We start from the raw sequence: 22,157 nt of genomic DNA on the forward strand, positions 1-22,157 counted from the left end.
CCCGCCACCTGCGTCTGAGTGGGTCTCTAATCCCATATTGGACAGCTCAAGCATAGTTCCAGTCAGTGGTGTAATCCTCATTTTAAATCAGGCAACAGGGTGTATTGAACTGCAGGTAACTATAGAAGCAGGTTCAATCTATGCCTCCAGATTAGCCCGGTTCCAGTCCCGTGAACCATCTCCAGCTCGCCCAGCCCGCTCCGACGTTGTGCTCCCACTGACAGCATTTTTAGCCAGCTGGAGAGGCTGCAGCTCAGCTGGCGAGGATCGAGAATGGAAATGTCAACCAGGTTGCACAGCTAGCCGGTTATAAAGCTGCACTGGAAAAATGAAAAACCACAAAATGGCATTGGGTCTGGTTGAGATTACAACAGCTTTACGATTCAGAGTGAATCAATTTAGCAGTAAAGAAAAAAAACGTTTAACGGTTATTTCTTTCACCTTTCCAGAAAAACATGAATATTAATGACTGTCAGAGGTTTAGAATGGCTTCAGTTTACTTACATTGTCAAACAGGGCAAGGGCAATTCAATTATTTCTTTGTTTGATTCAAATTTATCTAAATCATTTCTTCATTTATTTTAATCTTGAGACAATGTTTAGCAGTGTGAGCAGTGGTGGCCTTGAGGCGAGAGAAGAGGACTTGATATCGGAAGGTCCACCAGCAAACAGGTCACTACTGTCACTGAGCATGACCTTTCACACAAGAGGAGTAATAAAGTATAATTAGTTATTAATTAGTTATAGGTGATATATGTTCAGTCACAAATAACCCACACAAAACTTGTGAAGCGCCACGCTTAGACGATTTAATTTCTTGTTTCCCGTTTCTTGCTTCCATTGAAGAAGCTATTTATCGTCTCACTTTTGAAGGCGATTAAAGGTATTGTGTAGTTTAGTGGTTTTCAGAGTGTGATGGAGGCCTTTTCTTCTGAGCTCCCGGGGTCTGGAGGTCAGGGGATTCAAATTCCCAGCACCTGTTTCTTCTTATAAGTCATGATAAAAGAAAAATGTGACAAGGTTGTTTTTGTTTTTTTCAGGGAAACACATTTTCAGGACTGAATTTCTGGTCAGTTCAATAGAGGAAATTATGAAATAATCTTCAGTGTAAAAGCAAAAGTGTAACAATTACGAGAATTGCAGACTAGATATGAATAGTGACTGGATATTTCAAATTAAAAATGTCTAAGAGTTGTGTTTTTTTACCCTGTGAATTCCAACATATAACAATAATATCTTCTGTCCAGTCCCTGTAGCTTATAAAGTGTGTTGATGGGTTAGTAAATAAAATAAAATAAAATAAAATAAAATAAAATAAAATAAAATAAAATAAAATAAAATGAAATGAAATGAAATGAAATGAAATGAAATGAAATGAAATGAAATGAAATAAAATAAAATTACTGCCTCACCATTTATGGCTTCATAATCCAGCAAAGCTGCAGTTCACATTCATATTTGTTCATACAAATCTGGTGAAGACTAGCAATACAGTAAATAAGAATTGAAATGTGTAAACCAGGGTTGTCAAGCACATTTAGTGGCCACATACAGCCCAGGTTCATCTTGAGTGGGTCGAAACTTTAACACCACAAGTGCTTTAATAACCTTTAAATTTAAAGTTGAAAGATTTTCTTTATTGTGAAAATGTAGACATTTTCACAAAATCAAACAATTACTACTGAATATTACAACAGTATTAACATAAAGCCAATTTGAATGTCTCTTCTATTGCAAAATACAGTGAAATGTCTTTCCAATCCATACATATGACCTTGATCTTTGGTCACCACAACTGAATCCATTAATTTTGAGATATTGTTTTACCAAGACGAGTTGAGTCAGAACATATAAATAACCTGAAAACACAACTCCTCCTTTCAGCAGCAGTCGAGTGGAGGGAAAAAAAAAAAAACCTATTCAACATTGTTGGACGAGAACAAACAAAACTCGATGTGTGAACACAACGAAGGTGACCATGTGCTATCACGACTTTAAATATGAAATCACTCTTGGCTATATTAAATTATAATGATTGCATTAGGTGGCGTTGAACAGTAAGTGGAGTGGATGCTCTCATGCAAAATTAAAAGCTAACAATTTAGATTTGCTATATTAAAAATACAGCCCCCCCCACTCTCGGAACTCTAAGCAATAAAAGGCCATACATTAGTAATGACTGAGATTAAAGTCTTCATGAAGTGTGCGAACCTTTATGGAAAGATATCAAAATTTTGAAAGAACTACAAATGACACGCAACACGTGTCATTTAGGTTATCTGACATTTAAAGAAGAACTATGTGCTTTCACTCCCATAGATTGTAATGTAAATGTGGATTTTCATATGACTTCAATCCAGGTTGTCATGATAAGAAAAATGTTGAATGCTGATAATGAATATGAGCATGTAGCAAATTTAGTACATAATGCAACCACGAGAAAGAGAGAAAAAATAGTCAGGAATAAGAAAAAAGATATTTGTAAATTGAATATGGCTGGACCGAATCAAAGACTAAACATATCAGCACTTTGATATTTGAGTGTCCTCCAAAGGATCAAAATAGTGGACAAAACAAGATGAAGAGTTTTTTTGAACTGTTAGTCACAGGAGGTACTCCAGTGAAGGGCCAGATAATTTAGAAAGGAAATCGATCGAGTGAATGATATTGCACCGACGCACGCTTTTATGTACATGTGCATTGAGTTCAGAGCAGTGTTTGATGCAGAAGCAGCAGAATCGCTCTCAGATGAAGTCTGTGATAACATTATGTGCTCAACCCGACACAGAATTGCCTACATGCCACCTTCACAACCGCATCTCCCACCATCTGAGTAACGGCTCCCTGCTGCCACTGTGACTTTAAAATCCGTCTGCTTACTTTTTTAAAGCCAGCCATAATTTAGCTCCTTCATACATGACTGACCTCCTTGGAACACACGCTCCCTCCTGTATTCTCACTTCTCCACTCCATCTGCCCATCTGTCCATGAGATCTGTAAACTGCTCCGCTCCTGGACTCTGGGAAACACTCCCACGGGACATCCAGACGTTAACTTGTCTGCCTTGCTTCAGATCACGTCTGAAAAACCCACCTGTTCACACTGGCTGACCCCTCAATAGTTCTTCTTTTCCTAAGTTTCTATCTACATAGAGTTCTCATCAGTTTCATTTTGTCTTGATTTTCAGAGATCTTGAGTTTTCTCTAAAATGTATTCTTCTTGTTGTTTGCACCATTTTCTCTTTTGTGAATAATTGTTTGAAGCGGCAAACCAGTATCTATTCTTTTAAATGTAATGAGTGAGAAGGGGGGGGTGTGAGAGCAGAACAAGGCGGTCAAGAGACAAGAGAAAACAAGATTTCAAAAAGACTTCTGAGCTGACTAACTTGTGAGTAGTAGAGGAATTATCTGTTGATCGGTTTCGGTCTGAGAGCTCCAATCCCGGGAGCACTCAATCACTGGTGGAGACCCACAATGGAGGACTTTGTTAAACCATTTCTTTCTTTTAATAATTTTGAGATTTTAACTCATGCTTGTATGTATTACAGTTCTCTGCAATTTACTTTACAAAACATCCACCTCATTTTCTCTGGTTTATCTAAGCTTTTATTGGTGAATAATTTTGTATTTATATGCAAAACAATGGTGTTTCTAAATTGCAGGATGATATTTTATTACAAAAACAACCAACGGCATCAACTCGTGGCCTGGCATGCTAACGACATCATATTCAGTGTTTCCCTGTAAACGTACGTCATATTGAAAGCGTTGCTGTGTAAATGCGAATCTTCTCTAAAACGAAACGTTATCGTGTAAATGGGGCCTTGGATCCCAGCTCACCTCATCACTAATCTTTGGGGTGTGCCTGGTCAGAAACAATGATTGGAGGACGATGAAGAGACGTTTAGATTGTGCTAAGAATGATGGCTGGTTGGATGAACTGGAAGTAAACAGAGGTGGTTGAGATGTTTTGGCTTTGGCGGGGTGGAACCTGAGTGCCTCATATGTACATTAGGTGCCGCACAACTTGCACGCTGCGAATCTTTACGTTGGTGGTGTTCAACGTTTGCTCCTCACGGTAAATGTTTTACGATTTCCTTTGCAATGTGGAGAAAATCCAAATCGAACAGGGGAATGAAGAAAAAAAAATAACATTTTGTGACTAAATCGGTAGATGTTACGGATGACTGTGGAATAACACATTGACAGGTTCTCAGAAGGATGAATAATGAGAGGGGTGAGGAGAGAAAGCAGAGGAAACAGAGAATGAATAAGGGGATGGGAAAGGGGGAGAGAAATATACGATGTGTACACCAGCACAGTGAAAGCAAACAGCTAAATTAGTCATGGAAGGGATGCAAATTTTCTTCCCTTGAGTGTTGCATGGTAGAATTACCCTGAGAGGGGCAGAGGGTGAATCATGTAAACCCTCGGCGCCATGTGATTTATTAGCAAACATCCAATTCAATAAGAAAGTGCTTAACATTCAAAAAAAAAAAAAGCTGTGAAAGTCTCATAAGGTGGCATTAACTTTATGATATTACCATTTCTACTGGCGGGGGATGGGACCAGACAGGAGGCGGTGGAAAAACAAACACTCCCACTTTCCAGAAGGATCTTGGTGTGACATGCCGAGTGGGACTGTGACAGACTGAAAACTCACTTGGCCTTTTCCACACACGCATGTTACTATTCATTAACATACACAACGAGGTCCATTAATTGACACTCCAGCTTACAGAGCCTCTCCGGTTTGAAAAGGGCACGGGGGGTGGGGGGGGGGGGGGGGGTAGAGGTGCTGAAATATAAAGTGAGCAGAGAGATAGGAAGTGTGCATAAGCAAGATAGAATTACTGCTGCACTTGTACCTGAAATTAAAGTCTAAGTGGTGCCGGGTATACAGCACACTTGTGTTTTAAGAGTATGGATGCTACACTTTGAACAGTCATCGTATGACTTGAAGAAATATTCATCGCTCGCACTCCGCCGCTGTGAAATGTACTCGATTTGAGGTGACCTGGGCATGTCGGAGGGGATTTTCTAGGAAGCTGCCACTGACAGAATCTCCTCCATGCTTTCCAGAACTGTTTAATAAGACTTTCCTGCATTCTTCAAACCTCTCAACAAGTTCCAGGCCAGGGGCAACTGCCTCGTGATACAGATACTAAAAGCCAATAATTCTCGTGAAATTTCATAAAATATTTTAATTTCACCTTTGCCGTTGAACTTAAGCATTACTTCTATTTGTCTCTCCTAATTAGGATATCTTGCAAATATCAGTCTGACTGAACGAAGACCCGGTGAAGTGAAAATGCATCGTGATTTTGTTCTGGTGTCAGAAGAATGTCTTGTTTACATGGAAACAGTAGTAACGCTAAAATCAATGTAATTTTGATGTTGGGATGTTGTGGATGGTGTTGTTATGGTATCAATATTAACAATGATGAGAATACAGACATACATTGGTATGCAGAGATGACAAAGTTGGATTGCTATTCCAGGTGGCTCTCAACTAGAGAGTCAAGACACTCTTGAGGCTGCCATTGTCGTTATTGTCCATCAACCCGCAATTGTTCAGAAGAACTGTTTACTACGATTGTGGTGTGCATGCGAATTACATTAGTTTCAGAAGAGTTGCATTTCTACCGTTTACGCAGTCTGCATTTTTGAAAAGTTCCACCTTGGGAGTCGTTTTCAAAAAGTTGTGTTTGCAGTGGGCATCGTTGTTGCGTTAACTGACACCCAAAACGAAACAGAAGTTTTGGGTGTTCGCATGAAAGTGTCATGTAAACGGGGTCTAATTTTTAGAGGTTGGACTTAGTCAGTCACCATTAAGGTGCAATAATTTCAACTCTGATATTTTAACTGCTTGTGCTCCGGTAATGTGGATGAAATTTTGGGTGAAATTGTTCCTGAATGAAACAGATTTCACAACAAGAAGAAGCAATCATCTGATGAACTACCAACATGCAAAGAGTAACAGTCACTTTTCATCCCCAAGTCTGTCGTGCCACTGCAAGAAAATAGTTTCCTGTTTTTACCTCTTTCCCTTGTCATTGTTTCCTCGAGCATGAGACTTTTCACAAATATTTCATTTTAATTGTATTTAATCATGATGTCATTACTGTGTTTCAGTCGGATTATTTTGGAGGCCTGGGGAGAGGGAATCAGTAGTTCTCAGAGCTGCAGTGACAACAGAATAATCCTTGAAAGAGCCATTAAACAATGATTAGCAAATCTCTTGTGTGTTTGAAAGAGGGGGCACTGTTGGTTTGATTGATTCACTGATTGTGTGTGTGTGTGTGTGTGTGTGTGTGTGTGTGTGTGTGTGTGTGTGTGTGTGTGTGTGTGTGTGTGTGTGTGTGTGTGTGTGTGTGTGTGTGTGTGTGTGTGTGTGTGTGTGTGTGTGTCTATGTTTAGAGGTGCTCAAAGGGGTGGGTAGGAATTGATTGACTGCAGAAGCAGGCGGCTCTCACATTTCAAAGTCAAATTAATAAACCAAAAGGGGAAGGATGGAGCCATTCTGGAGTCCTCAGCCTACCAACATGACGTGAAACACAGAAATGAGCGAAAGGTATCAAACATATCAAACGGGTGCGGCTGTCTTTGTCTGACAGAGCAGGGCGAGGCACATGGAAATGTCACACAAGCAGCACTTTCTGTTCTGTGTGGGTTTTAAAATACATTTTATTCTGGATGTGATCAATTATGGATGCCACATCAGGTGAGCGCGATATGATGACTTTTTCCCGGTGTCACTCAGAGACGCTTTAGGCGTCACAACAAAACAAACACCAATACCCCGTCTCTGCGTTGAGACAGTGGCGGCGCTCTTTAACCCTCGATGTGGCCGATCCATACCTGGAAAATGAGTTGCTAAAGATGTGTGTTGACACTGAGCACATATAATTTATATCGTTTGATATTTTTGTTCCAACTTCCCATTCTGTGCATCCAGAGCCAGGTTGGCGAGGTGGAAATTACTTGATTACAATTTACAGGTTACTTCTTTGAAACTAGTAAATAGTTATTTTAAATTATAACTCGTGTCTACTTTGTCTTTTAACAATGTGCACATATCTGTGGACAAAGAACATTTTTAGGTAACTGGAAAAGTTTGTGAAAATACAGATATGAAGCCCCCCATGGCTGCATCATGCTGAGATGAATACACGGTGGATTAAGAAAAAAGAAAAGAAAAAGGATGTAAAACTACTTTAAGGGCTTTCAAGCTAAAAGAAAGGACACCGTGTCAACTTGCAAATGACTTCACTTGCTACTAATTGGCAAGATTATGCTACTTGTTAAAGTCATGCCAGAAGATCTATTTTTACATCACATCTATCTAATGACGAATGTGCTCACTATCTCTGAAGATCTGCTCCAAACCTGACAAGTAATTTTATCAAATGAATTGAAGCACAGCCGCGTGGAAGTAATAGGAAAATATTAACTTTCCATTAAGGACTCTTAAAGGAAAACTGACGCTCTCAAAGTAAATTAAGTGTTTCATGGTGTTATCAAAAAGTAGATATTTAATTCAAACACATCATGGCTTCTCTTGAAATAAAAGACTCGTATGTTGACGCTTGATACTGGAAGAGGCAACAGCTAAATGATTATACTTTCCACTGAATGGCAGTGAATCATTCTAAAATATAAACACATACACATCAAGTGCCAACAGGCCTGTTTTCTGATTTGGTAAGCACATTTGACTGATCTTCATAGAATAATTATTTATCCAGTAATGTTCGTCACTCATTCACTGGCTCAATGCAGTATGAAAAATACAGTTCACAAACAAGTGCAAAGTTGGCAGTTCACCAATAAAATGATTCAGCAAAAAACACCCTACATGCATCAGAGCAGTCCCGAACGTATCCCATAATGAAACGTGGAGTTTTATGGACAGATGGGAAACAATTAATTTATGAGTCACTGCTCCCAACTGGTAAGAAGTGTCTGTTAGACTTCATTTGTTCATGATTACCCGTAACTAAAAACATTGTGTATTTATTAGGTTAGCTATCAGCATACGGTATGTGGCAGTAGTCCAAATAAACACAGTCGTCAGTATTTCTCCACAGCCATCATAGATGTTTTAGAGGTGAAGGTTGGTTGTGATCTGCAGCCTCCCTGCAAGGTGCCACTCGCTCCTACACAACTGCAGGCTTAAAACAACAGATGCAACCAAATTCAACAACACAGCACGTTGTTTTGTTCATGAGAGTGACTCATCTTTCTGACCTGAACATCATCTGTGCAACAAGTAACTGGAAATCTGGAGACGAGGTGGGATTTAATTCCTCCTCCTTTAATCTTTTGTGTAATGTTCCAATCTATGTTTGTATCTAATCACTTCAACCAAGTGCCTCCATGTGATGTGATTGTGTGTCTGTAAAGCTTTCTGCTTTGCCGCTCAAAATAGACAGCTCAAACTACCCAGTGAAAAGAAGTTGAAAGTGAAGAAAGTGAAGAATCTTCATTGAGAGTCAGAGGACCAAATCAGTTCTTATCCACATCTGAATATATTTGGACTTTTACTTGACAGGTGGCGAGGAGGAAGACTCCAATTTCCCTACACAGGTGAAAAGTTTGCCTCACTTATGCATTACGGCTGGCAGAATTGGCAGCGGTTTCATCTCAGAGTGAGACTTCTCTTGGCTTCATAGATAATACTGAGCACGTTTGTAAGGCGGCAATTTGCTCATTATTTCTATGGGGGGATGGAAACCATCCTGTGGTTCACAGCGAGCTGAAAGGAAAACACATTATCACACAGGCAAACACATTAAACCAAGAAGCACAGAGCCATAAAGCAGAAGATGAGGGTCCATGCGGGCAGGCCACAGGATTTGCTGAGTTTAGCAATCGGGAAAAGGCAACAAGAAACAATTTTCAGACGTTGGTTATAGACGCATCAACTTCTGAAAGGCACCTTGTGCAGCTTACATTGAAAAGCCCTAAAATGAACACTGTTGATGCATCAGAATGGCCACTCAAATTTAAACGGACATTCTCATGAGCCTAAAATCTATTTTATTTAATGAAAAAATAAGAATAAAACTTTTGTTATTTCTTCAAATAGTACAGTTACCTGAGAAATAAGCTGTACCGTTGAAAAGTTAAAACGCTGCTTCACAGATGTGTGCCTACTTCGAGGGGGCGTGGCCTACGAGTTCGACAACTTCTTCACGGAGTACCAGAGGCAGCAAAGCAGTCCCACAGCACGACGATACCTTGTGAATTGTATCATGTTAAACCATGCATTTCAAGATTCAAGAATTCAAATTGTAATGGTGAATGGACTTCACGTAGCACTCGTGTGTGAGTTGTGTGCTGCTGCCATGAAAGGTGCTTGACCTCCATTGGACGCAACTTGGGGTTCAGTGTCTCACTCAAGTACACTTCAACACAGGGATGGGGTGAGAAGGGGGTCAAACCATCGACCTTTGGGTTGGAAGACAACCCACTCTAACAACCGAGACACAGTCACCCGATTTAAGTATTGTTGATTTTTATAACATATCTGCTGCTCTCAGGTAACACTGTTTGTATATTGAGCACTAGTTTCTTTGGGTGATGTGAACACTGAAACACACTATATACTGTACCTAAATCACAATGTTTTCAATGCATCGTTTTGACTGCATTTTTTTTAATGTATTTTTCTAGGGTAATGATCATACTTGAAAATTTCCATGGCAAAGTATGGCCAGGACCAATTATTCCATTCTCACAAATTGAAATGCGACCTATCCGCAAGGCAACGGACATGCTCGACTTCTCCTCCAACAATGTTCGCTGTGCAGTCTTGCACATTCACCTACACAGTCTTGGTGCAGTGTTATGCAGTGATAATGAGATATTAGGCCATATCTCATTAGGATAAAGGGAGAGAGATGTCTCTTGGGGTCAGAGGGTAATCCTTGGTTATTGTGTCCTGGCCACAGTGCCAGGCAATTAAGCACAAGAAAATGAGAACCTAAGGGGAACTGTGGGCTTATTAAAATCTCAAGTTTAGTAATAGGGTGCCTTATATGGAAGGATCATGGTATGTGTGTAAAGCAGCTATTTGGGAATTAAATTTGATTTCGGAGTTGTCAGCTCATATGAAATATTTGCTGACCATTTCTTTACCCTCAGCCATTGAGGTACACACCTGGAAGGCTCAAGAAATACAGAACTTGCTGGCAGATATTTATCGTTGGGTCAGATAATAGCAAAGGCAAACCTTGCATTGAAGCCAATTCCCTTATACAAAACAAACAAGAACAAGGGCTTCATGCCAGAAGGGAACAACCAGCCGGATGCTTGCCAGCATCGTCCTCCAACCAATTATGATGTATTACGAGAGGTGCTTGGCTATCAGAGAAGCCAGCGGATCTGCCCTGCCTCAATGAGTTGCGACATTTCCAGGCACACACAGGTCATTGATTAGAGCGGCTCAACTCAGAGCCTGCAGTCTATCAGCGCTCAGGGACCGGTAATCAATTCTCTAATGGCGTTTGAGCCTTTTCACTCCTGCTATGATCCACTCGTCACTGAGCGGATACACGGGAGTGCGCACCCACCGACATAAACGTGTTGTAGCAGACACACACCAAATACAACCCAGATGGCCGTTGTAAAAAGCAAAAGGCAACTCCCAAATATTAACTTACTAAGTGTAGCAGTGATAGGGCACGGTCATGTAATGGGATTATCAAAATGACAGCAGCTCTCCTGAGGCAGACTCTGGTTCCTGATTACCTTGCGATAGTGGACCCTGTTTATGGCCAAATCTGATCAGCATAGCACCAGACGCAGAGATGGCTGGTCAGGAACTAAGCCAGAAGAACCCTTATCTCAACCGACAGGCTGTTAGCTCTTTATGGGCCATGATGTCCTCCTAGGGAATTAATCTGATTGGGGTCTGGTGAAAATTCTTGTTTGAATGGAACTGGTATAAAGAAAGACGGTCACAAACTTCCTTTTGAAAGGTACTTGGGTCAGATGGGATTGCATTTGGGGATCTTGAGCAGATCGGTTCTGGACCTGAACTCAGTGAACCTACTTATTAGGTATCGTCTGTCTGAAACTTAAAAGATCTTAGTAAAACTGTGCAAAACAGTCTGACTGTATCTGTAGCCTTCCACCACGACAGAGCAGAAAGACAGGATTAAAAAAAAGTCTACGCTATGAGTACAATTAAATTTCTGATGAAAGATTATGGGGAAAAAGTCACCACTCATACAGGCAATATCTACTGTAATCACCTGCCTTTAATGTTTCATTTAGATTTTTTGTATGGTTATTACTTTTATTTCAGTTTGATGAAACTACAGATTGTAAATGAAGTTTTTTGCTCTATGTTCTGTATCTCATTCAGATTCCGTGAAAAGCTACGGCGCAAGGAACTGTGATTGAAGTCTGTAAAGTTAATAAGTTGTGTAAATAGTATGTATTTCTGCCTCCATGTTATATTCCTCTAGCAGATGTTTGACATTGATGTCTCTTCTTATGCCATTCAGCGATTCATCTCTTCAGCAACTGGTAACACATTCATTCACATATGCACTCACTCTGATTAATTGTTAAGCCAGAATTGCCCACAATCCATCACGCCATTTCATTCTTGGAAGTATCAATAGCACCAGTGGTGTATTGGTCCCTGGAGAAGAAACTCAACTCTGTATTCATGCATAATATTTGCTCTTCTTCTTCTTCTTCTACCCGTTGTCACATAATTTCAGTACAATTGATCGGTTAGCAATATTTGCCTCCTTATGACCCGTACTACTTGGCCTCTGACTGGTTTGTCAGCCCTCATGCTGCATGGTAAACGTAGACATGAACCAATCAAATCAGTTAATGGAGGCTTCATCATCCTAGGGAAAATAAAATGCAATCTGGCTTTTAGATACTGCTGAGTGTCGCATGGCGCGGTTGGAAGAGGGCATATACCCTGGACTAGCCACTGCATTGTACTCAGAAAACTCATGCAGGCAGAGTGACAACAGTTACACCAAAGTGGTGCCAAAATCCAACCAACCAAACTCAAGGTGGTTTTAAACACAATTCAGACAAAGTTTTTTGATTGGTAATGATGTAGTACTTAAACTACAGTAATTTCACTTGTGTGCCTCATGGGTTTTATGAGTTTGGTGGCACTGGTCAAAAATTCCAGAGGAGGGAGTTTCTTACTTTGGTGTCTGTGTGTCCTCCAAGCGGTTCCCCAGCTGGAATTCGTGGGATTTACTGCGGTGCAGCGCGGTGAAGCCCGGCAGCAGGTGGATGAGCTTGCGGCTTGGCGGAGGAGGCGTTCCCGGGGCCTTTACTTTGTTCCTTCGCCGCATGGGAGGCGTGCCGGGCGGGGTCATGGTGTTGACCACCAAGGGAGTCCGAGGAGGGGTGTGGCCAAAATGCCTCTGACGGGGTGACGGGGGCAGTGATCGATGACCGAATTCCAGAGGAGGGAAGAGGCCTGTGCCAGGGCTGTCCACCGTCAGCCGATCGGCATACAAAGGGGGGGGCAGAGCTTGGGGGCTGTGGCACATGTGCTGGTTATACTTGGACTGAACTTTGGGGCTTTGAGAGAGCTGGAACCGAATCCACTGACTGACCTCTGGCTGGCACACCGGAGTGTTTTCCTTGCCGGATTCAGAGGTGGGCCACTGGATGGACCAGTCCTGTTTCGCCTGGCTCCCTGTTGAAAGATAAAAAAAATCACCGGGTTGTGACACAATTAACGCTTTCAGATTTCATACAAACTATAAAGCCATGCATGAAGGTTTAATTAATGCTGTCAATGTTTTGATCTGAACCTCTACGTCAGGCTATGGAGCGATAGCTGTTAGAAAATGACCTTTGATCAACTTAACAGCAACTGTTACTCGACAGACCTCATTATTTTTACTGGAGCTGCTTTGTACTGGTGAATTATGCCTTTTAAAAGCAAACTGTAATCCCCGCCCCTCCCCACCCCAAAAAAAAGGTTAAATGTGAGGTTTCTCTATGTAGGTGCTTTTTTTATTGAAACATTTTAGACTTCAAACTGCGTCCATGACCAAAAACACCCCCCACTAGCATTAAACTACATATTCAATAGAATAAATGGATATTCAACCCTAGCGGGTATATATAAATAATTTTGGGAAACATGCGTGCGTAATACAACGTATCAAGTCAAACCAAATTGGTTCACGTCGTGCATTTAATACTAAAACATCTATTAGCACCATCTCTTGATTGCGACAGTAGCCGTTATCTTGGCAGCAGGCACACATTTACAACAAGCTAATGTGCTCAATTTGCGTAATGAAGAATTTACTTTGCGGTTATCTGATGTGAACATATTAGTAGTGCAGCGGCGTTCGAATATGCTGATGTGGAGCAGATTAAGCATCAGCGATTGGAACGAGAGCAATGAGAGAAAAATGAAAACAGAAGAGGGCAGAGCTGCATGAGTCATAATACAGATACTTTTGCTGAAGCTAAACTTTCAGTCGAATGACAAAGAAAGAACAAAGAAGGTTAAAAAAAAAAAGAAGAGGAAAAAAAGCTTGAATGTGAGCAGCCAAAATGAGTGTTTTTGAGCTCAGATGACAATACTTTACCTCCGTTACTGTGCAATTTATCCTCCTCAAGTTGTTCTTCAGAGAGAAACAAAAAAAAAGAAAAACCAATGTGTTTATTGATGGAAGAGAAACAGCTGAAATGGTCTACAATGTTCTGCTTGTCTTTCCATGGGCTGTTATGCATAGCTTAAAGGCTTTTGAGGAGAAACAAAACATAATATTTGTAGAACTGATCGTGGACACAATCAAAATGCAGATGCTGCTTCTCATGCTCAACTTCGTCTGTGTAAAACTGACCTCACAGTCTTTCAAAAAACTTCAACTGACTGGCGTTAATGCAATGTGGGGTTTTTTTCTTCCTTTTTTGTGTATGTCATTATCTCTCCTCCCTGTGACTTGTCTCCAAGGAACTATGAGCATCAAAAACACAAACTTCAAACACACAATCAACACAAGCAACATCAAATGAACCAGGAGAAATATGTGCCGTAAAGTGTCCCGGCTGAATTGCAAAAACTTAAAGGGAAAGAGAAGGGGGAGGGAAAGTCAGCAGCTTTTTTTCCTATTTTGTAATGTTTTGAAGAAGGGGCCACAGGGAAAGATGAGCTATATGAGGAATACGATAAATGGGGGTTTTCAAGACTCCCATTTTGTTATTATTCTAAATATTTTAAGTTGTCTCAGTGGGTGAGATTACAGGTTTTTATTTATTACCCACAGGTCATGCTTCTGAAACAAAACAAAAACATATACTTTTTTAATAGAAAAGGTTTGCAGCTCGCAAAATGTCAATGACTGCTTCTTTATTGGGCTGTTGCTTTTTCTTGTTTTTTATTAAGTGGGGAAACTTTTGGAGGCCTTGGTGCATTATAAAGCTACGGCTCAAGCATAGGCTCCAGAAGTAATTGCTGCAGTCAATTGGAGTTCTTTTCATCAAGTGGAGCTCCTTTTCAGGAGTCTCCAATAAAACAACAACACTTATGTAATTTATCTTATTTTGTCCTCTAATTCAAAAGCTCTGAGCTGGCTTTTAATGATAACATGAGCCTCATTTACTTGTTTCGCTAAAGCATATAAAGGATTCTATGATTGTCCAAACCTCATGTTCATAGCTTATAGATTTAGTAGTCAAGCCTTTCCTTCTTCTTCTCTTCCATCTTTTAAACATGACACAACGTAGATGAAACTCCAACATTGTGATGTTATAGATAAAATAGATTTATATAAAAATCACCACAAACTGTTTGATCAACTCCTGAGCCAAGTTCAACGGACTAAAATGCGTATTTAGGAATATAAAGTTTAATCCTAAACTCCAAGGATCCTCTCAAACAGTTGCAGTATGTCACATGGGATAATCCCTGGTTATTGTATCCTGGCCACAGTGCCAGGCAATTAAAGCACATGAAAATGAGAACCGAAGAGGAACTGAAGGCTTAATAAAATCTCAAGTTTAGTATTAAGGTGCCATATAAGGAAGGTTTCTGGTATCACTATGAAGCAGACGTTTTAGGAACAAAATTTGCCAGGATTTTTAAGATGTCTTTGAGTTTTTAGCACCATGGCAAATGTTTCATATCAGCTTTTACGCCAAGCCATTCGTGGGCAATAGTGGAAGATCTTGTAATATGGAGAAGACATGAGCTCAAAACATGTGTAAATCTGTAATAAAGAACTAATAATTGTGTGATCAACCACCCAGATGATTTAGAGAAAGTATAAAGTATGCGTATATCAGAATATAATATTTTTTCTCATTAACCTTTCTTTTCAGATGACACAGAATTTAAAATGTCAGTGATTACTGATCATCATATGGTTATCTGTTGAATAATAATACAGTATTACCACATACCAATAAAAAGTGTGATGCTAAAACTGTACCTGTGAAAATTTGGGAGGAATAGTGGACCAGTATGTAACAACCACCTCTAAATTTGCTACACTGTACTTGAAAAACCAAAGTTGACCTGAATTATTTGGGGAAATTGCCAACGATCACATTGACCTCCTGTCCGAATAAAACTGAAACCAGCATGTGCTGCAGAAACCAGCTGGAAGAAAAAGATGCAAGGTCAAGCTCTCCAGTAGGTCAGCACTGAAATATCCAGTGGTGATATCCAGACTCAAAGGTCACTCAAACCGTTCCATAATCCAAACACATGCTAGTTGAGTTGATTGTTATCTCTTAACTTGTTGTAGAAGTGAGGCCCTGTTTACACGACAACGTGTGGAGTGAAAAAGCCTTGTTTTTGCATTTTTTTCCCAGAAAGGTTTTGCGTTTACACAGCAACATTTTGGGCGCTGTTGGTTGTATTTGCCATAAAGTCACACACACACGTGCACAGACAACAATACGCTATAAGCATTAACAATGGCAAGTACTCGGACATTCTTATGGACATATGACGAAGTTGGATTATTATTCCTTGTTACTCTCAACTTTAATACTACCAAGTCCCAGGAGAATATAGACGGGGAGTCATGACACTCTGGAGGCCGCCATTGTTGTTATTGTCCATCTAAATGTGCAGAGGAACTCGTTACGGCAGCTGTGGCGTGCATGTGCAGTAGCTGTGTTTCAAAAAAGTTGAGTTTTCCCTCATTTACATGTAGATGAATTGGAGCATTTTTGGAACGTTCCACCTAGGGAGCCGTTTTTTCAAAAGAGTTGTGTTTTCAGTGGCTCCGAGCACCGTTGTCGTGTAAACAGGGCCTGAATGTGTTTTGACCAGAAAAAGTGGGTAAAATGGATGTATAGATGATAATATGAATGGATGGATTGCGTCACAATACTGTATAACTTCAATCACACGTTGCAGAAGAGGGAAAGTCGGGTAAATGAAAAGAAGTTAAAATAACTATCACTCACTTATGTGTCTTGAGGATTTTAAAACATCATCTTTAACAATAGCTATAGTGTCAGAAAGAATCAAATGATCCAGTATTAATTTGTTAGAAATGCCAACAACTCGTGGAGGATTTACTTACATCTGTGCATGACTGAATAAATCAATGCATCACAATCAAACAATGCAGTCAGTAATAATTTTCTACTTTCTGGATGTCGATTCCAATCAGTGCAGCGAGTGTTGTGCTGGTTGTCATGACAACCTGTCGTTTTTCAGCTCAGCATGCCACATGGTCACGTATCTCCCTGCTCAGAATATGTTTCTGTGTAAGAAAAAACAAAATGACAAACAGAGGAGCCTGAAGAACTGCAGGCAGATCACCTGCAATAACTGCTTATTATTGTCTGTTGTTTTTAGAATCCATATGTACCTTCACAGAACCCCATCTCAATATACCCCCTGTTGACAGCTGTATTTCACACCTATGCAAATTAGTCTGGATCTCTTGAGTCGAGCTGCCGCTGTTGCCGTGGCCCTCAGTGTGAATGGCTGACAGCCACACTCATGTACTTGTGTCTGAACCCACACCTCACCCCGACGAAACCCCTCAGATCGGCATCGAGATGCAAAAAAGATGAGTGGGCCGACGAGAGTGCTTGTCCACCAATGCAAAAAAAGATGGGGGGGGGGGTCTCAACGAGACCTCCTTTATTATCAGAAATCAAAACCACGACAGGCCACTCTGAAAAGTTGAGCTGGACCCATTATGGACATTAATGAACAGCCAGTTGAGGGGTCACACCACTGAGGCTGATGGAACAGCTGGGAGGCAACAGAACACTGATTGCTTTCAGGCAGGTCAAAAGGCGTGAAACACCCGAACCATTTCTCTTCATTGCCTTCCTGTAAAAGCCAGAACAGATTTTAAACTTTTGCTCTGAACGTTTAAATCTCTTAACAACCAGGCTCAATCAGAACCTAAAGAGATGATGTCATCATTTTCCCTTGCAGAGCACTTTGTTCTCTGGTTGATTGGAGCTACTGGGCTTTCCAAAAGCAGAATAGGAGGCAGAGCTCCGAGATATCATTCTCCCTGACTTAAACTTTCCAATTAGCTCAAGTCAACACGGAGCACTTTACCAGTTAATCTGCTATAAGTTTGAGCAGCTGTGAGACTTGTGCAGACTGTATGATTCGATCAGTCTAATCAATCCATTACTTACCACACTGTGTGACATGGATTTCTTATGAACTGGGGTTTGACAACATGTTTCACTGCGATGTTGAGCTTCACGTGTGCTTATGTCTGTCTGTCCTATCTTTCTTCTCCCCTTCTCTTTCTTCCTCTAACCCCAACTGTAACAACAGAAAGCCACCACCTCTGAGTCTGGTTCAGTAAAGGTTTCTTCCTGTCAAAAGGGAGTTTTTCCATTCCACTGACGCTTACGCTTGCTCATGTGGAATTGTTGGGTTTTTCTTTGTAACACTGCTTTGAAATGACTGTCTTGTATCAGGCGCTATACAAATGAATTGAATTGAATTGAATGACGATACTGGCTGCGTCATGCATCAATTCGGGGGGACAATGACAATGTTGCATAGTCACAATTTCACAATCATCCGAGGAGCTGGGTGATACATTATGTAAGCGAATCTCCACACAGTTGTCCTTTTCTCAGGACTCAACAAACTTTTTCTTTCTTGTTTCACTTTTTCTTGTTTTGATTGGTTAGTGAGTTGCTTTAGGTGGTTGCTCTGCTGTGTGGTGAGGTGGGTTAATTACAGACTTACTGATGGCGGTCGGACGACTATGATATCAGCCAACCGCTCGCCTTCTGTCTGAGGCTGCAGATATCGCAGAGTACAGCCGCCATCTTTCAAAGCTTTTCTCCTTCTTTCACTCTCCATAGATTAATATGTTACCACTGCATGATATTAACGTCATGTTTCTCTCCTGTAGCGTGTCGTCTGTCTGTGCTTCCTACAGGGATGTTTGGCTGTGAAGCTACAGGTTTGTGATCTGTTCCTACCTCCATCAGTCTACAGGGAGTCATTTTTGTTGTTCTCTGTCCTTTTCTCTCTTACAATTCCCGAACCCTCTGAACCTCTGGACATTCCTCCTCTGAGAAGGGTGTTTTTCCTCTCCATTATCACCTATGCTTGCTGTTGTTAAATGGTTTTTTTCACATGTAAAGTGCTGATAGATGATTATGCTATAATTGCTGCTTTACAAATGAAACTGAATTGAAAGTTGAACATGCAGAGCATGTTTGAGACATTCATTCATTCATTCAAAAAAAAAGTAAAGTGGTAGTTTTTCAGAAAAGCCAGCCAATCACCTTCGATTTAAACTTTGAGCTTCCCTTTGATAATTACACCCATGCATCACTTTCAAATACTTTTGACAGTGCCTGTCAAGCTGAAACCTGAGTGAAATTTCTTCACAGAAGAAGTAATGAACTTGGATCGCACTCGCTAAGCTGTTGCTTCAAGTAATGAGTCGATTCATGAAGTGCGCCAGTATCTTAGCAACTGCTTCAGCAAAATAGTAACAGGACTTGACTTTATGAATTTCTTGTTTCACATTAGATCACCTAAACAAAAGCCCGAGGCAAACCAAAAACTGTTCCACGAGAAATGAGATGACGAATGCGGACTGAGCACAAACCCCTTTGAGACTTGTGAATTGAATTAATTTGTGTGCCTAGTGCTTGTTTAAGAAAAAAAAAGTCCATTACAAAAGTTGCTTTTGATATGAAAACAAAATATACGTCGACTTTTCTAATTTATCCTATCCTCTGGGGTCACAACATGCACTATAGCACAGTCGCAGCCTGCTGATATCAAAGCTTGATTATCCTCAGTCACTTTTAGTGGAAGCATTCCTACATCACATTAGCGTTCTGCATTTTTTTTTTACTCACTTTCTTTCAAATGCATTAAGCCTCATTAAAAAAAACAAACAAAAAAAAAACATATGTAATGATGGAAATACATTTTAATTTTTAACTGCGCAAATGATCATCGGAGCCGTGTTGCAGCAATCAATATCCCATTCACCAGCAAAGACGCACACATGCATAATGGTCTGGACATTTTCAATGTAGTTCTCCGCTAATTAGCCTTCAATGCAAACAAGAAAAAACGTCTTTTATTTTGCAGGAGAAAAACAGTTGGTGTAGATGTGGTATGTGGTGAAAGCTGGACTTTGAAAACTAACAAATGAACATATATTATGGTTTCTCTTAGTGCTGAAGAAAGTATTTAATCTCTGACAAACATCACGATGTTTCAGGATTTTGCATTTTCCTTTCAAAAAAGTTTCTGAAGGAAATGGCAGAAATGTTGAAGATGATGTAGTGAGCACATTGGGCCTCTAGTGGGTGCTGTTGTTCGTTTTTGTAATGAAACCAAACGTTGCTTTATGCTTGGTGGACGTGTATATATAAGTAAAAAGCTTTATATGAGTGGCTTTTTACAATCATTAATATTATATTATTATTATTATTGGATGAATTTGGTGTCACATAAACTTAGACTAACCAATGATGCAAAAGTAGACAAGCAACTTCTAAATTCGGCAATGGAAAATTGTTTTTCATGTCGACAAAGTGTGGTTGTGGGAAAACAAGACTACATCGGAGTATATAACTAGTATGAGTTATTTACTACTACTAGTAAATGTCAGCATGCAGCTGACATTTTTAAGTTGTTAAATAGAACGAACTTATTTAGGTAGATAAAAGATTTTTGTGGGGTGTTGTTTCAGCTGCTTGCTTCTCTTCTCTGAAGAAATTCATGTACTACAATCATGATTCAGAAATGATGCCTGAAACGCTACACTTAACTACTCAACTGATTGGTTGAGTTTCAAATATCTGATTTGTACATCAAAGGAAAGCTTAAAATGACACTTTTGAAAATGTAGAGTATTTTGAAAGACCTGCTTTTATACATTGGTGAGAGTGGAGAGGGAGTCTGCAGCTTTATTATGAAGGCAATTGGGGGGCTTCCAAGGAAAAACAGGACTGGAGACCAGACCTTTGAAGAATTGGGTTTAATAGCCTTCAAAAACAATGCAAAGAAATTGGTGATATTATATTAAATAACAATTTTTTGCTGCATGAATGTAATAAACAACCTGGTCATCTCATCTCAGCTGATCCAGTCTTGTCACACTTATTTGAGCCACTGGAATCACAGAAGTTGAACTAGTATTTGATATTTATGAACAAAATAATTAATTCAATTTAGATGTTTTAATCAACTTTGCAGCTCTTACCATCACATCTAATGTGACTGGAATATATCAACAGGTGCTTTTAAGCAACAAATTGTGCACTTTGCAAAGACAAGTCATGAAAACATGCATTTTGGAGCCTTTACCATTGAGAAGAGTGCATATTGCCAACGTTCTCATCTGTAGGAATAAAGTGAATAAATATATTTCCCAAAAGGTCAAACACTTGGTTTGACAAACGCCTTCAGATTGTCTTGTTTTATCAGAAAATGCTGCCTGTTTTCAATCTAACTTTGAAGCCACATCATCATCGTCACCAGCCTTCCACCCTACCGTCTAACCTGAGAAACCCGACATCGCCCCTCACAAGGTACCTGAAGGCTTCGCGACGGCTCCCCGCCTGCAGCGGCCAATACAAATAGCGCACCATTAATGGGACAATCCTAACACATGGAGAGGCTTTGAGAAAAGCAGATAAGAGCCTCATAATTGCACTAATTACCCGGGGATGTGATGCTTCTTTAGGCGAAATGGCAGTGAAATGCCAGCAGGACAGTGGCTGGCCTATCTCGCTGCCACTGTAAACAGGATCTGGTGAAAAGGGCAATGGCTGTGTTCAATAGATACAGTGCCCCCTTTTTTAATCACCACTCTTTTGAGTTGAGGGGAGTGTAATCAGTAGGACTCAAAGTTTGACTCCGCTAATTAGTTACCGGCCAATAAGGACCACCCTGGAGTGCGCAGGAAGACGGGAGCCGGGGGGGGGGGTTCGGTCAATGCTTCTTCTGGTCTTTTTCCTTCCCCGTGTTGCGCTGGCTTTTTTTTCCTCTCGACGTGAAGAAGTTTCTTGTCCGCCTCCCGTTGTCACCGCCTATTTTTCGCCCTAATTCCCTCTCGTGTTATTCCCTCATTTCACATCTTCCTTTCGATCCCCTTTTTTCTGAGATATTTTCTGCCTCCCTCTCCTGTGCTTATTCTTTTTTTTCTTTGCTGACGGCATTTGAAGCCAATTGGGGGTCTATAGGCATGTAAACCTGTCTCCGTACCGAGCACAGGTACAACTGTTAAAGAGAATGCAGAGGGAAAGGGTGGCAGACTAAAGATCAACTCTTTTATACATTTGAGAATTTTTCCTTGTGATAATACTTGTATAAGCGTATGTGGACATGCTCGTGTGTGTGTGTGTGTATGTCGGGTGGGGGGGTAATGTGTGTATATTGCGGCACAAAGGACCGACCGGCTGCCTCCGAATTGTATGACTCATCCTCACTGGAACTCGTGGACCGTAATCCCAAGAGCCTGTAGTGAAAAATTCTATTAACTTGCATTAGTTTCCTTCCTCCACCATTACCTCACAGAGCCACATAGATTCACTTATTATGCCTCTCCGTTGCTCCGAATATGTGATACACAAACTGCCAAGACTGTAAAGACTATGGATTGTCCACGTCTGCCAATTTCAGCATAATTCCTGATGACTCATAAACTGGAGCAACATATTTTT

General features: G+C 40.5%; 1 protein-coding gene across 1 annotated transcript in view; it reads right to left on the bottom strand.

Annotated features, from left to right (window-relative positions):
• ksr2 (kinase suppressor of ras 2) overlaps positions 1-22,157 on the bottom strand; it is a gene marked incomplete at its 5' end in the record, with an annotated part of 124,590 nt that overhangs the window by 77,774 nt on the left and 24,659 nt on the right. The window contains one exon of the mRNA XM_080466532.1: positions 12,189-12,690. Coding sequence (XP_080322658.1) covers positions 12,189-12,690 — 502 coding nt within the window. The remainder of the gene's footprint in view (positions 1-12,188; positions 12,691-22,157) is intronic.

This window comes from Lipophrys pholis (assembly GCF_963383615.2).
Source record: "Lipophrys pholis genome assembly, chromosome: 7".
Taxonomy (NCBI): Eukaryota; Metazoa; Chordata; class Actinopteri; order Blenniiformes; family Blenniidae; genus Lipophrys; species Lipophrys pholis.